General features: G+C 35.2%; 1 protein-coding gene across 1 annotated transcript; it reads left to right on the forward strand.

Annotated features, from left to right (window-relative positions):
* Nucleotides 1-2781: 2781 nt before the first annotated feature.
* On the forward strand, nt 2782-9205 carry LOC110465480. The gene is made up of 4 exons (XM_021521315.1): nt 2782-2852; nt 3353-3583; nt 4533-4637; nt 5938-9205. Exons 1-4 carry the CDS (start codon nt 2786-2788, stop codon nt 8307-8309), a joined length of 2775 nt encoding a protein of 924 aa, XP_021376990.1. The 5' UTR covers nt 2782-2785; the 3' UTR covers nt 8310-9205.
* Nucleotides 9206-14962: the final 5757 nt, after the last annotated feature.

Raw genomic sequence — 14962 nt, forward strand, 5'->3', positions numbered from 1 at the left:
ACGTGTAAGTTTCGTGATGTATGTCATATACTTGTAAGTGTCATGTTGTATGTCATATACTTGTAAGGGTCATGATGTTTGTCATATACTTGTAAGTGTCATGATGTATGTCATATACTTGTAAGTGTCATGACGTATGTCATATACTTGTAAGTGTCATGGTGTATGTCATATATTTGTAAGTGTCATGATTTATGTTATCTACGTGTAAGTTTCGTGATGTAGGTCATATACTTGTAAGTGTCATGATGGATGTTATATACGTGTAAGTTTCGTGATGTATGTTATATACTTGTAAGTGTCATGACGTATGTCATATCCTTGTAAGTGTCAAGATGTATGTCATATTCTTGTAAGTGTCATGGTGTATGTGATATACTTGTAAGGGTCATGATGTTTGTCATATTCTTGTAAGTGTCATGGTGTATGTCATATACTTCTAAGGGTCATGATGTTTGTCATATTCTTGTAAGTGTCATGGTGTATGTCATATATTTGTAAGTGTCATGATTTATGTTATCTACGTGTAAGTTTCGTGATGTATGTCATATACTTGTAAGTGTCATGGTGTATGTCATATACTTGTAAGGGTCATGATGTTTGTCATATACTTGTAAGTGTCATGACGTATGTCATATACTTGTAAGTGTCAAGATGTATGTCATATACTTGTAAGTGTCATGATGTTTGTCATATACTTGTAAGTGTCATGATGTATGTCATATACTTGTAAGTGTCATGATGTATGTCATATACTTGTAAGTGTCATGATGTTTGTCATATACTTGTAAGTGTCATGATTTATGTTATATACGTGTAAGTTTCGTGATGTATGTCATATACTTGTAAGTGTCATGATGTATGTTATATACGTGTAAGTTTCGTGATGTATGTCACATTCATGTTAGTCCCATTTTTATCACACACATTTTAGTATCGTTTGTGTCACAAAGGTGTTAGTGTTATGTATACCACCTATGTGTTAGTATTATAAAATATCTTGTTTATGTCTTGATTAAATGAGATTACTTGAGGAGGTTGCTATTGCAATTTTCTTTACATCCCTGTCACGAAACGATTGCAGGAGCTTGTCCCTCAGTCATAACGTACAGTATTATGTACAAGGTTTTAAAGTATCATTTATTTTCATACTATGAGAACTATTGCCATGAGGCGCTGACATAAATTTTACTATTGAAATTGGGTAATGAATTATGCATACTATTTCGCTAAAAGAATCAGGAAAACTCGAATTGTTTCTTATAATAAACGTTCACCCATAACAACATATTTTACATATAACGGTGCTGCAATGACGGACACAGAAAGGTTTTCTGGGCTCCATGAATACACCTCATATACCCTCCAATTGATTTATCTTTCCAATATTCATTCACTACCATAAAACACATACCCATACAGAAATAAGTTATCAGACTGAACCCTCTGTAATTAGTAGGTTACCCAGTAGAACCGCCTGGCGACACGTTACACGAACAAAACAACAAATCATACTATGGCCGAGTACCATTATTCCTTAATTCTCAAATGCATGTGATGTTTACAAATTGACATTTACCTTAGGGGATGTCACGTCATTTATAGATGGGACCTACCATACTGTGGTTTTAGGGTGAGAACAATGACCTCATCACTAGCACCCTGTAGTAGTCCCTGACTAATTAACCTGGATAGAATCGACAGGACACTGCAGGTGGACACCGTCATCGATATACTACTACCTTAACCTAAAAAATAATCAGCTAGATACCACATTAAAAAGTCAACTAAATACCACATAAAAGGTCAACTAAATACTATATAAAAAAGTCAACTAAATACTACATAAAAGTCAACTAAATACCACATAAAAGTCAATTAAATACCACATAAAAAGTCAACTAAATACTATATAAAAAAGTCAACTAATACCATATCTTCTAACCAAACTCCTGATCATCGAGATCCTCGGTCAGCGCTATATGTAAACAATTACAGGTTTTGCATGGAGTAATGCCATCAACTATTAAACTATATAGAAAGATTTATAAAACAATATTCTTGTCATTGGTTCCTCCATACAAACATTTACGCTTAAAAACGTGTTGTGATCCTCACAAGTATTTTCATAATTTTATAACGGACCTCATTTGTATCGATACTATCCACCGGTTTATGAAGTCACGTGTCGCGAGCAGACATTCTAATTAAAAAACAAAGCTCATACTGACTTTATTATGCTCCTGTTAGGTAGTACAAAGTAGTTTATAGATGATAAACGATTTTCAAAGTTTATCAGGTTTTCACGTATCTTTTCCTGTGCGTGTAGCGAAGTGATCATAATGCGAACAGTTTTGTAGCCTCGGTCTGTCAATACAACTTTAGTAAAAAAAAGTAAAAAATGCCATCCTCTAAGATGGGATATATTTGTAACATACATGACACTAACACGTATGTAACATACATGACACTAACACGCATGTAACATACATAACACTACACGTTTGTAACATACATGATACTGTATATACCATCACTGCGGATGGCATTTTTACCGAAAGTCGATCTAAAAGTCTAAAATATGGAAAATGACGCTGAACACCTTAGTTCAAGTCCAAATATAGCTGTGAACAATTCTCAGGTCCCTGTGGTGTTGTTTAGGTGATATATAGAAGATATAGGACTCTTATGTTCAGGTCTATGGTTGTTCTTTTTTTAACTAATCGCTTTTATACATCATACAAGTAAATTGTAATATTTTTTCTTTCATTAAAGGATTTCAAAAATGGCTGCCGGTTCTGATCATTCATACAAGACAGTTCTTGCCCACATCGGGAACAACCTAGAAACAGGTAAATGATAGCATATACCATTATTCTCTTCAACATATACAGGTAATTGATACGCTTAATGTTATGTTAAATTTTATGTTTATGGTGTCAGAGTAATGAACGCACAATGAGCAATCGGGCGGTCGGGTGGTGCAGTGGATAGCACACTTGCCTTTCACCAAGGTGGCCGGGGTTCAATTCCAGGATTGGACGTGAAAAGGTATGGGGTCAGCTGCCCGACCACGAGGGTTTTACTCCGGGTACTCTGGTTTTCCTCCTACACTAAGACCCCAGCGCGCTAACATACGGGACAACAAGAGTGATTAATATGGGTTGAAATAACTTGTTTCATAATTGTTGTAAAATAAATAAAGTTTAAATTTATATTTTAACAGATTTTCGTTATTCAATTGAAATAAAACAACCAGACTGTCAATAGTATTATAACATCAACATGCATTTCGTTCGAAACATTGCTATAACTAAGTATTTAATCAATATTATTCATATTCAATACTAAGGGGATGTTGCAAGCGCGAAGTTCATCATTGGCGAGAACAACATGTTATTTCCCGCCCGTGAACTGGAGACAGTGAACACAGGCCTAGAACTTATGGCATTGTTGGAGAAAAAGGGATTTGTATCAGAAACCAATGTTACAGATCTCTACACCCTGTTGAAGCAAATTAAATGCTCATCGCTTTGTGCCGAACTAAATCCTTTGAAGAATAAGCTTACCCTTTGCAAGGACGGTAAGTACTTATTGTTGCTGCTTTCGTATAAAACTAATACAGGTCCCTTCTGATCAATGCCTTTTATGACTTCTGAATTAATGATTCACCTGCCTTCGTGATAACAGGCGGGTGTTTAAGTGATCCCTTATTGTATATATTTAACTTTTATCTAGTGTCTTCTTAAACCGCCCAAAGATATAGTACACTATTATTACATCGCCCTTAAAAGCAGTCCAAATCTATACTTAGCTTTCATCCCATTGTCTCGTTTAACCATCCAAATATACTTTTAACTACGTTTACGAAGTCCTGTTAAACTCTCTTGATATATTTTGTCCTATTAAACTCTCATAATAAATATTGAACTATATATATAATATATATTATGATTTTGTTCTGTTAAACCGTTACCATATGTATATATGACTATCATTATATTATCATATTATCATATTTGGCGGCACGGTAGTCTAGTGTTAGGACGCCGGGCCCGTGACCGAAGGGTTGCGGGTTTGAGTCACGGCACTGTGTTGCATCTTTGAGCAAGATACTTTACTCCGCTTGTTCCAGTCTACTCAGCTGTAAATGAGTACGTGGTTGGACAGTGCTAGCATTGGTGAATGCTAGCTGTGAGCGCCGAAATGGCAGCACCGGCTGTATGCTCCCCAGGGAGTTGAGAAAGATATTGGATGGTTGCAAAGGCCCTATCACCATGGGTAATAATTTGTGAACCGCTTTGAGACTACCTTCGAACTAGGTTGTGATGAAGCGGTATATAAGAACCTTGAATTATCAATATTATTATATTGTCCTGTTGGACCTTCCTGTTATGTAATGTCTTGTTAAAACATTCATATCCCTACATTGTAATTTGTCATTCCTTATATGACTTGTTTTATATTTATCCAAAAACAGAGTAATTATCGTTCATGTGTCGTTTGACATTAAATCTTATTTATTTTAACAGCGAAATGGAAGGTTGGTTACACAAGGGTTCCACATTTCCTGAAAGTTAAAGGTTGTACCCTACTGGCCGAAATCCTAACTACACAAAATAGAGTTGTTCTTATTGGTAAGTAATATTAAAAATGTGATGAAATTATCATACAGTTACTCGGTAAACCACTTTTTGTTTTACATCGATTTAAAAAAATAATTTTATATCATTACATCAAGATACGAAAACTTTATCATATTGCATGTAGATTTGTTATTTGAAGACGTTCATGTAAGTATTGTATGATACACACAGAATGTAAATGAATTTAACTTAATGCATCTTAATTTATGAATCCAGTATATCTCCTTGGACTAAATGTTCTCCATGCCTGACACTGCCAAAGGTCCCGGGAGCATCACAATATATGACATAGACGCGATTCGTATAATTTACACTGTGACACAATTTCTCGTTTTCTAAACAATGTCATATAGATAACTCGGTCTTCATATATACTCTTCTTCGACATGTTTTAATATAAATTTAGCTTTTGTTAAGTAACATTTTGAACTTCACCATCGGTACAGAGATTTTGTTGAATTAAACATAAAAATACCGTGCAGTTAATTCAACGTTTCTTGTGGTTAATTATAGTGATTATTAGTAGTGTACACGATCATTCAAACATTATTTTTATCCTCTATATTTGAAAATTAATTTACGTCGTCAAATAACAATGGATGGGTAGAACATAATAAATGGAACCGTAAATAACAGTGGTCATCGTAAATTGCGGAAAAAAATGACAGTCTGTTGTAAATATACAATACATTTTAGCATTAAAACAGATATAAAATATGTAGATTCGTTTAAGTATTGATTGATCATTCAAAACGCATATAATTGTATACAATGGCGTGTATCTTTGAGGTGTAAAAGATTAATATATATATATGAATGAATAAGAGGCCGGAAGGTTAAATCATATCTCCCTACAATTGCCATTTATTGGCAGATACATACTGGGACTATTTTTAAATGCCTTGCATACGGACGGATAAGGGGAAAAATTCTACAAGGAAACATTGTTTATTTACTGTCTAAAGTACGCGTTTAACTTTAGATATAGAAATCCGTATCGATGAAAAATGAAATAAAAAAAAAAGATATGGGCTAAAAAGACAAATGGTAAATTCCATAAACGTAATGAAAATCAATTTCATACTTGTAAACTATCTTTGTTATATTCGATTATTAAACAAAAGAAATATATCTCTAATGCTTGTAAAAATGCAATTTTAAATTCGATCAACTATAGGAAATACTCCTTGGTTCCATGTGTTATAGAGGACCGTAACATTTAGGAAATATTACATAAAACAGCTGAGAAGTGTGTATCAGAAATGGCTGATGGTTAACGTTTTACTGACAGGTCCACCAGCAACAGGGAAAACTCAGTTGGCATGCGATTATGCACAAGATTTCTTCAAAACAAATGGAGACTCGGTGATACGGAAATTAGATTGCGAAGGTAAAACTGAACTCATCAAATCCATGATCGACCTCTTAGATCGCCTTCATATGAAACCCGAAGGTACGAACGAAGGAAAAACGCGTTACATGGAGGAAATGGCGCAGATGGTATTGGACAATTTGGGAGGTTCAAAGCAAGCTGGCAACACGCATTTGCTTATTTTTGACGACGTCGGGGAGTCCTGCAACGAAATCGTTAGCAAGATATTGAAAAACTTCCAAGAAAATTCAAGTAATGTCAAGATCATCGCCACCATGAATGGGGATATTGACGTTGACTGTGAAACAATGAAGGTTACTGGTTTACAGGACGATGAAGTAGTTGACTTCTTCAAATGTAACTCTGATTACGACGGAACAGAGTCTGCTGTTTTGAAAGCCACGGACAAAGAAATCAAAGATTTAGCTCAACTCTTTGGAAACTCACCATTTGGTTTGATGCTTTCAAAACACTACATACAAAAATCAGGAATGGACATTTCCGACTTTACGGATATGCTAAAGAAGGATGAAAGTTTTATAGGTAACACAGAGGAACACGCCATAAACATTGCACAGTATTACAACAAGCGTTTACTGGCAGCACACAGGATAATTCTGGAGAGAGTAGAATCAAAACTCAACGATGACGGCAAGATACTGCTATCTCTCATTCCATTTCTACATCACGAAGCCATCACAGTGAAAGTCCTGTCCATACTCCTTCAGAGTGGATCTATAAAGGGCCACGAGTACGAAGACAGCAATGTCATAGAAAGACTACGAAAGTACGTACTTTGCGATTTGAAGGGACTTGGAAATGACAGGGTTATATCGATACACGCTCTGACACAATTAGCCCTTCTGAACCGCTTGTCTACAGATGAAAGAGATGAGCGCATTGCCTTATTACTGCAGTTCTTTGCCACGAACATGACAATGGACTACAGATTACAAATATCCATGGATACAAATATTCTTTTCATAGACCACGCTATGAAGGTATTGAGGATGGCGGGAGAAATCAGAAATCCCTCCAACAAGATTCGACTGCTACAGTGCTACGTAAGTACTCTAATTGGTGTGACCTTTCGCATAGGGGGAGTAGACAACTTCTTAGTCAACGACTATCTGACGCAAGCTAGGGCGCTATGCTTTGAGATGATTGGAGAAGATATGTCCAATTTCGAATTTGTGCATTCGGGAGTAAAGGATAGCGTGAAGCATGGGAAATGTGTTGAGCTTGTTGAAAAATTGACATCTCTTAAAGCGAATATTCCAGAGGATTTCATTCAGGATTTAATGACCTCAATGAAGCGCCCAGACAAAGACATGGAACACCTGAAAACGCGTGCCAAAGGTTTATCAAGGTTTTCTTTCAAACACCAGCTCGAACCAGACCTGTATACCGAGCTTGTAAAACAGGAGATAGCAGTGCCATTTGACATTGTCCGTGAGTTCTTTTTTGTTGAACTTTTGATTGTGATACTTTACAACAATGGACGCAATCACTATCTACAGAAAAGTAGACGTCGACAGTGTATGGAATTGTCAATGATGTTAGGAGAACACCTGAAAGAAAGATGCCACCGTTTTCTTCCAGTGCAATTTCTGATAACCCAGAGGAATGGTATGTTGTTTAAATTACTGAAGCTGGACCTACCAAACGCATCAAAGGAACAAGAGGTGATGGCCCTGGATACTGCCGTTAAGAGGTACACAGCAATGCTTCAGGACAAGAAAGATTACTTCGAGTTCGGAGTGTTGAAACTAAGTAAAGTATGCAAGAACTTTCATCACATAGCGATGTGTCGGAAGTTCTTGCTTAAATGCTACTGTCGCCTGTTCGAGTTACACACCAGTGCTGAAGACAAAAGGTTGGTGTATGATTCTGGCTTGGAATGTGTCAAGAAACTAACAGACCTGATGACAGAAATGACGGCTTGGACCGCAATACCGGGACTTCATGTTCAGATAGCAAAATTCTATTTGCTGGTTCCATCTGAAATCGAGAACTTTGTAGATAAAGCCATTCAACATTTCCTATCAGCGGATTCGATAGAGGAAGGCAAGGGAGTGGGTTTGTCGCATTTCCGTCTCCAGGCATTATTTGGTTTGATCGACTGCTATTTTCAGAAACGTGACAAGAACAGTCTGAAAAGCGCTACCGAGAAATGCAGATTTCTTGTCAACACTCTCCATTCATCAAACTCGCAGGAAAGCCTGAAGAAAGCAAAGAGAAAGCTGGATGAAGTCATTGAAATTGGCAGGGACGAGGGAATGGAACTTTGAACATTATATACAGACACAAACTACACATTCCAGTGTTTTGCTCTCTGTGAAAGACTGTTCGCTACACTGACATTCCAATTCGAAACCGATGTTGTGCCAAAGTTCTACAATAAAGACCGTTTACTGTTTTGTAAACATGTGATCTAGATGTGTTGATGAACGATATACATTTTTTGGTTTAAATTAGGACAACATATCCGATATAAGATTTGATTCGTTAATTGTGGATATCAGCGTATTCTTAGTGTTTGATCAACTAAAATTCATTTTAGCCACAGACGACGAAATCAAAAAGGTGCTGTAAGACTTGAAACGAGAACAGCCACATACTCAAAATCATTTTGATGACAATCAAAATACTTTGCACGACACATGGGATTCGGGTGCACTGCGAAATTTAACCCCCGCGAATATATATACTGAATACGAAACCGCGAAATATTGACCCCGCTATACAGTATAATCGACGGTAAATATCACGAACATTTACAGTCACGGACATGACATCTTATAACAAGATTTGCAGGGTATTTCTAATAATGTAGTTACGTCATTTTGTATTCCACAAGACTAGTCTCCTGCGGCGAGTGCATATATTTTTGAATTGTGAGAGCTGTCGGGGAATCAGACTACTAATTAATATATAAGGTGTGAGACAAACGATGTAATTGGGGATGCAACGTTTGGTTTTTGCCTGGGAACTGGTACACGTGCTATTAATGCCTTAATGACGAATTCTTTGGATTTTGTATTTTGTAACTTTGTACACTAAAAGAAGGTGTCGATCGTTGTACATTACAGTTTTGAGGAAATCACAGGAGCTGCGTTATCAGGCGCTAACTTCTAGTCATGCGCCAAGTGGCTAATATCTCCCTATGTGTTTATGCCTGTGTGTGTGTTGGATATGTAATGTGTTCTGTTTGAAGTGAGACCGTGCTTCCAATGATATAATTTATAGTGCCACCTCACTTGAATGCTACAACACAGATATCGCAACATCCACCCCAGACCATTTTATACTCCACCTGGGTTGTTGGAAATGTGTGGGTAGGAGAAAAACACTTTCTATGAATATTCAATGCTTACGACGACTTCGGTGATCGAACCCTGGCCACATGCGTGGAAGGCCGGAGTGTTGACCACTCGACCAATCCGGCCAAAGGTAAATGTTTTAAAATCTACTCCTTCAGAATGACTTATCTAGAGAATCTTTGTGGAAGGAAACAACTCAGTGTAATAATTGATTGCCTATTTTCTTCAAAGAAAAGAGATTTTGTCTGAAGCGATTCAGCAAGGGACCTCAACGTTGTATAAACAAAGTGTGTGCCACCTATTAGTACGGGAATCCTTAGGAAATGTTTTATAGAGTTGGAGGAAAGGTCCAGGATATTGTGCTGAAGATCTACATACAATCTCTCAGTGTTGTGGTAAATATCGGTTTGAATGAATCAATTGTATTTTTAGATATTATCAAAGTGTCATCTGCTTGCTTGTAGAGTGTATCTACGGTTGCAAACGACGTTTTATAAATGTACTTAATATTATGATATGTCTAAGTGATGCTTGGGTGAAGTTGCTGCTTTTCGCCATTAGGGAGGGTCTCTCTGACTCATTTATATTATAAAAACAAGCCGGATATGTGATACAGCAGAGAACATGTGTTTGTGAGACTGGTATCATACACGAAGCCTTGCTGCTTGACTGAATTGAACAGATTAACATCTTTTTTTTGTTTTAGTTTTTATTTATTTATTTTTTAGCATTTACCTCTGTATCGATTATGATTTATTTAGAGTCAACATCGTAGATAGTCCCGCCTGTGTCTGTGGATCTCCATGTGAAAACGCCTATCATTTCTTTTTTGAATGTCCAGTTTATACACACCAGAGGTTTGAATTGTTTCAAAATCTAAATTTTGTTAATGAAATCTCCTTAGATATATTGTTATCTGGTATTCCGGATCTGTCTTCTAAACAAAATAATGATATTTTTCGTAACGTGCAAAAATTCATAAAGACCAGCGGTAGGTTTTAATTCGTAAGGCGTTTTATATTTCTATACTCAATTTGTGAGACTGTTCAATGTTGTTCTTTCTCTTTTCCTTTTTCTTTCTCTTTTTCTTTTTGTTGTTGTAATGCTACTATTATACATATTATTTGATACCCAGTTGTGCCATGTTGGTAAATCTGATGTATATATTTGAGGAAAGGGCGTAAATAATGTTGTAATAACTTGTGCCCAATCCTGTTGTCACTATTTTGGCAATAAAATATGTTTAAACTAAATCGATTATGTCAATATCCATAAAAGTGTAATGACCACCATTAAGTATGTTTTATTGGATGTAGTTCATCACATATTTTTTTATAAATGAATGTCGTTTTCCCTACCGCTCCCGATTTTCCTTTTGCTTCATGCAAGTTTTTGGTACGGCAATGTCTTGGACAAATTTGTGTTTCCGGTTTCTATGTTCAAGGTCAATGTCACAGTTTCCATCACGCCTAGGACAATGGAATTATAAGTATGTGATATACTTGTAACTATGTTACTGACCAAGCGACTTGTAGAGATTTTTTTAACTTGTTATATCATGTTATACTTTGTTATCAATACCATTTTATTTATTACAAGAAAAGTTTAGAGTCACCGCGTGTTTATTTTCCAATTCAACACATGAAGAGTTGAATGCCAACTAAATTGTGCCAAAAGAAACATTTTGATCTACATCTAATTAAATATAAGTCCCAGTAAATATGTGATTGATTTGCCATACCTCGTGTTTTATTCAGGGTAGGTTTGTTATACAAAGGCAACACTTGTATACAAATTCTAAAATAAGCACACACATCCATGCTATATTTGATAGGTTATTTTATCACATAATGGACTGTGTTATCCAGTGAATACCGCTGTCATATCCTTTTGCGTATTAACCCATGTAATATGAACTATCAGCCCTGTGATTGGTTGTAAGTTTCCATTGTTTCAATTGTGACGTCACGCCTAGGACAAGAACATGACGTCACAGGCTTACGCACTGGAGTCAAAATGGCGGTTTTTTACATTTCAAGATTGCATGAAAATTGTCTTTTTACACGAATAAATGACACAAATCTTGCATATGTGATAAAAAGGATCTTACATTCGTTTTCATTTCATATGAAATTTATGAAACTCGTCACAAATTTTTCAATTTAGCTCGACAGAGGCTCGCTAACTTAAAAAATCTAAAGACTCGTTTCATAAATCTCATATGAAACGGAAATTCATGCAAGATCCAATATATAAAAGTTGTGAATAATAATATGAGACTTGAATGTATATGTGATATATACTTAATAAAGACAATCTGATTGATAAATACCCTATATAGAAATGCACCGTTATATGTTTTATATCGTTTTTAAATAAAATGGGAGTTTTTAGTCATCAACGTAAGATTCAGTGTTGATAAACATTTTGTTGCAACTCTTGAAAATTGTATATTTAACCATCAGCATTCATACTAAATGCTAATATTTGCATGTATGTTCATAAAGTATTGTTACTACAGTATTTGTATTAGAATGATGATATTTGCCATGGATGTTTGTCTAATAAATATATAGATACACTAATCAATATAGTGTAGTGAAAACAGAAAAAAACCTTTGGATTTTACTTTTTTTGCCAAAATTCCCGGGTAGATTTTACTGGCACTGGCATTGGACTCATTATTGTACAAACTTCAACATTTTTAGTGCATTGCTGATATTGATATCAATGTAGACAAAGGAGAGCAAAATATGTTTCAACTTTAATATTACAACCCTTTTTGGACTGTTTCCTCTGAAATCTAATGCAAATTAACTATGAAAATAAGTCTTCTTTTTTTTTACCAGGATGGTGATATTTGGCATGGTGGTTCTTACTGATCAAACATAAGAAAAAATCTTATTTTTCACCTATTTTGGACCATTTTCAAATATTCTACGAATAAGTCAGTTATACTGTTCTCTAACAACTATTGTTGAATTCACGCGATCTCATTTTATTTACATTTTCTTTTTTATAATGTTCATGACCTTGGTTTTGATTGATTGAATAAAAAACAACAAGTGGTTTTTGTAATGTTCGTGTTTTTATTATTATTGACTTATCAATTAGTTAGAAAAAACAGGTCCAAATAGTTTCCTGGCAAAATTGAGTCAAAGGATCCTTTAAGTATAGACATACAATTACAGTTGATTCTGAAACCTGTTCAATGTACCAGGATTTTCTAGATAAATGTGTCCTTCACACCCATCAACTATGTAAATAAGGGTTTCTACCTGAAAGCCATGAATATACGTTGAAAACAATGTATGGTTGTCATCATGACTTGATTTCGGCGACAATATGAGGGGTGCCACATGTAGCATAGGAAAGATTAACATCCAGAATCCTGGTGACTTCTATGTGACATTGGGTTCATAATTTATCTCCTTTGTGGATGTGTTTGTGTTTTAAGTTTTCTCTACCGTTGTCATTTCCAATAACACTTTGTTTGTTTTTTATTTCGTATTTTATATCATGCATAATAAGTGTTGTTTTTTTTAAAATATGCATTCATTTGTGGTTTTCTAAAATAATTTTCCAGCAATTGTATATTCTAAAACTGAAAATTCATAAAACGGCAAAAAATGACAATGGAATGAATGTCCGATCTATATGTTCATCATAAAAGCTACATATGTGAGATATGCCGCTCTGTATTTCAAATATAATCATAGTCTCCAAATATTTAACAGGAAACGTTATCACGGCGACAATCTTAGTATGTGTGTATCCATGTAAGAGTAGATTTTGTACTGCGATTGATATGGCGGTTGAAAGTATAGAACTGTGATTTTGTTTGTACGATTTAGGAATCGAATAGAACGCAGAATATATCAGCTTCAGACATCACGATCTACTTCTCGTCTCGGCGGTTGGGAACATGAATAAGTAAGATTACCAACATCGTGTACCATACTGAGCTGTGTATGTAGGCGGACTAAATAATAGTAATTGCAGACAAAATGATTTTTTTAAAGCTTTGTTCGCTGGTAAGACTACATTAACTTATCATGGAGGCATTCTGTAATAGAAGCTCAAGTTATGTAAACTTGTGTTGAACATTCGTTATTGCATAATGTAGCTATCTGAATCTGTATAAAAATAATAACATACCGACTTCCAGGAATTTTCTATTAAAGTGTTAATATTGATTGGTAGTTTTATTTACTTTGTGTTTGTTATCAGTGTACCTGCGTCATTTATCTGTGTGCTGTGTTGGAACCTGAACTCTAACAACAGACACGTGAACATAGATATCAAATTACACGTAAGCATGTGATTCTTGTGAAAGGGGAAGTGACAGTCAACCCCCCGCTGATCTAATCATTTTTCAGTACATCCTTTATTCTCAGCAGTGACTAACTTGTTAATTATGTTTGACAAATGAGTGAAAACGTTCTATTGTTATACATTATTACAGAGTCGATAAATATCTACGTAAGATTTAGTCAACAGTACTGTTTGAGTAAATCCTGAGATATTTATCGACTCTGTAATAATGTATAACAGTACGGCAATATGATAGACGGCCCGACATGTATGCAATCAACCATATATTTTGTACTATTTCCCCATCTTGAAAGGCATTTACACAAATTACAACTTCAACGCTCGTTATTAAATCAATAGTATAAAACCTAAGCGAAAAGCTACTGAAAAGAATTGAACTTACTTATCAACTTGTTGTGTTTGAGTTAAGGGTCCCTGTCCCACTGCAATGTGGCTTTCCTTTTATCTACAGTAACCTCCCCTTAACTTCGTTTTAAATATAACTGTAGCAAAGTTGTTTCTAAGTGGCTCTTCTGGATAGAGAGATACACCTTAGTACAGTTATCTAAAATCCAGGGTTCGCTTTCCTGTTTTACTCCTTTTAATATTTTTTTTACACTCAGTGAACAGTTTTTTGTTTATTTTATCTTCGTTATTTTTCATAAAAGTCGCTAAGGTATGGTTTTCTTTTCAGGAATGATTTATAGAAAAGCCAATAAAATTTATCGGTGATAGCCACCATAAGTCCAGATTGTCATTCCTACCTGACATTTCACAGTTTCATAATAAAGGTTCATGTATAACAGATCGCACATATCTCACAAGGGATACATATTACATATTTGCAATTTTCGTATAACATTACAATTTGTTAAATTGTAGATTAAAAAAACCCAATCCCATGCAAAATATTCTCATTGCTGATTCGCTTATTTCAGAGTCATGCCACTGATTCCTCAAGAACACATTAATATAAAACCCCTTTATATTATATGTTCATGTCACAAAAACACATATTACATAACTGCATTACAAATTAACATATCAAGTTCACCCCTTACAGTCTCACATAAACAATGTTAATATCAAAGAAGCAACTCACACATATGTGTAAGGTACGTAAATTCAATGCTACCATCTAATCATTACTTGCATACATAGTACTTATCTGTAATTTTTCCTCTTTACCATCGTTGTCGTGAATAGACAATCTTTTTTTCGCTAAACCTATTTTGTACATGTTCACTATACCAGTAATATCATTATTTCTACCAGGATGGTGATATTTCTAATGGGGCTTTCCGGAG

The sequence above is a fragment of the Mizuhopecten yessoensis genome, unplaced genomic scaffold, assembly GCF_002113885.1.
Source record: "Mizuhopecten yessoensis strain PY_sf001 unplaced genomic scaffold, ASM211388v2 scaffold11083, whole genome shotgun sequence".
Taxonomy (NCBI): domain Eukaryota; kingdom Metazoa; phylum Mollusca; class Bivalvia; order Pectinida; family Pectinidae; genus Mizuhopecten; species Mizuhopecten yessoensis.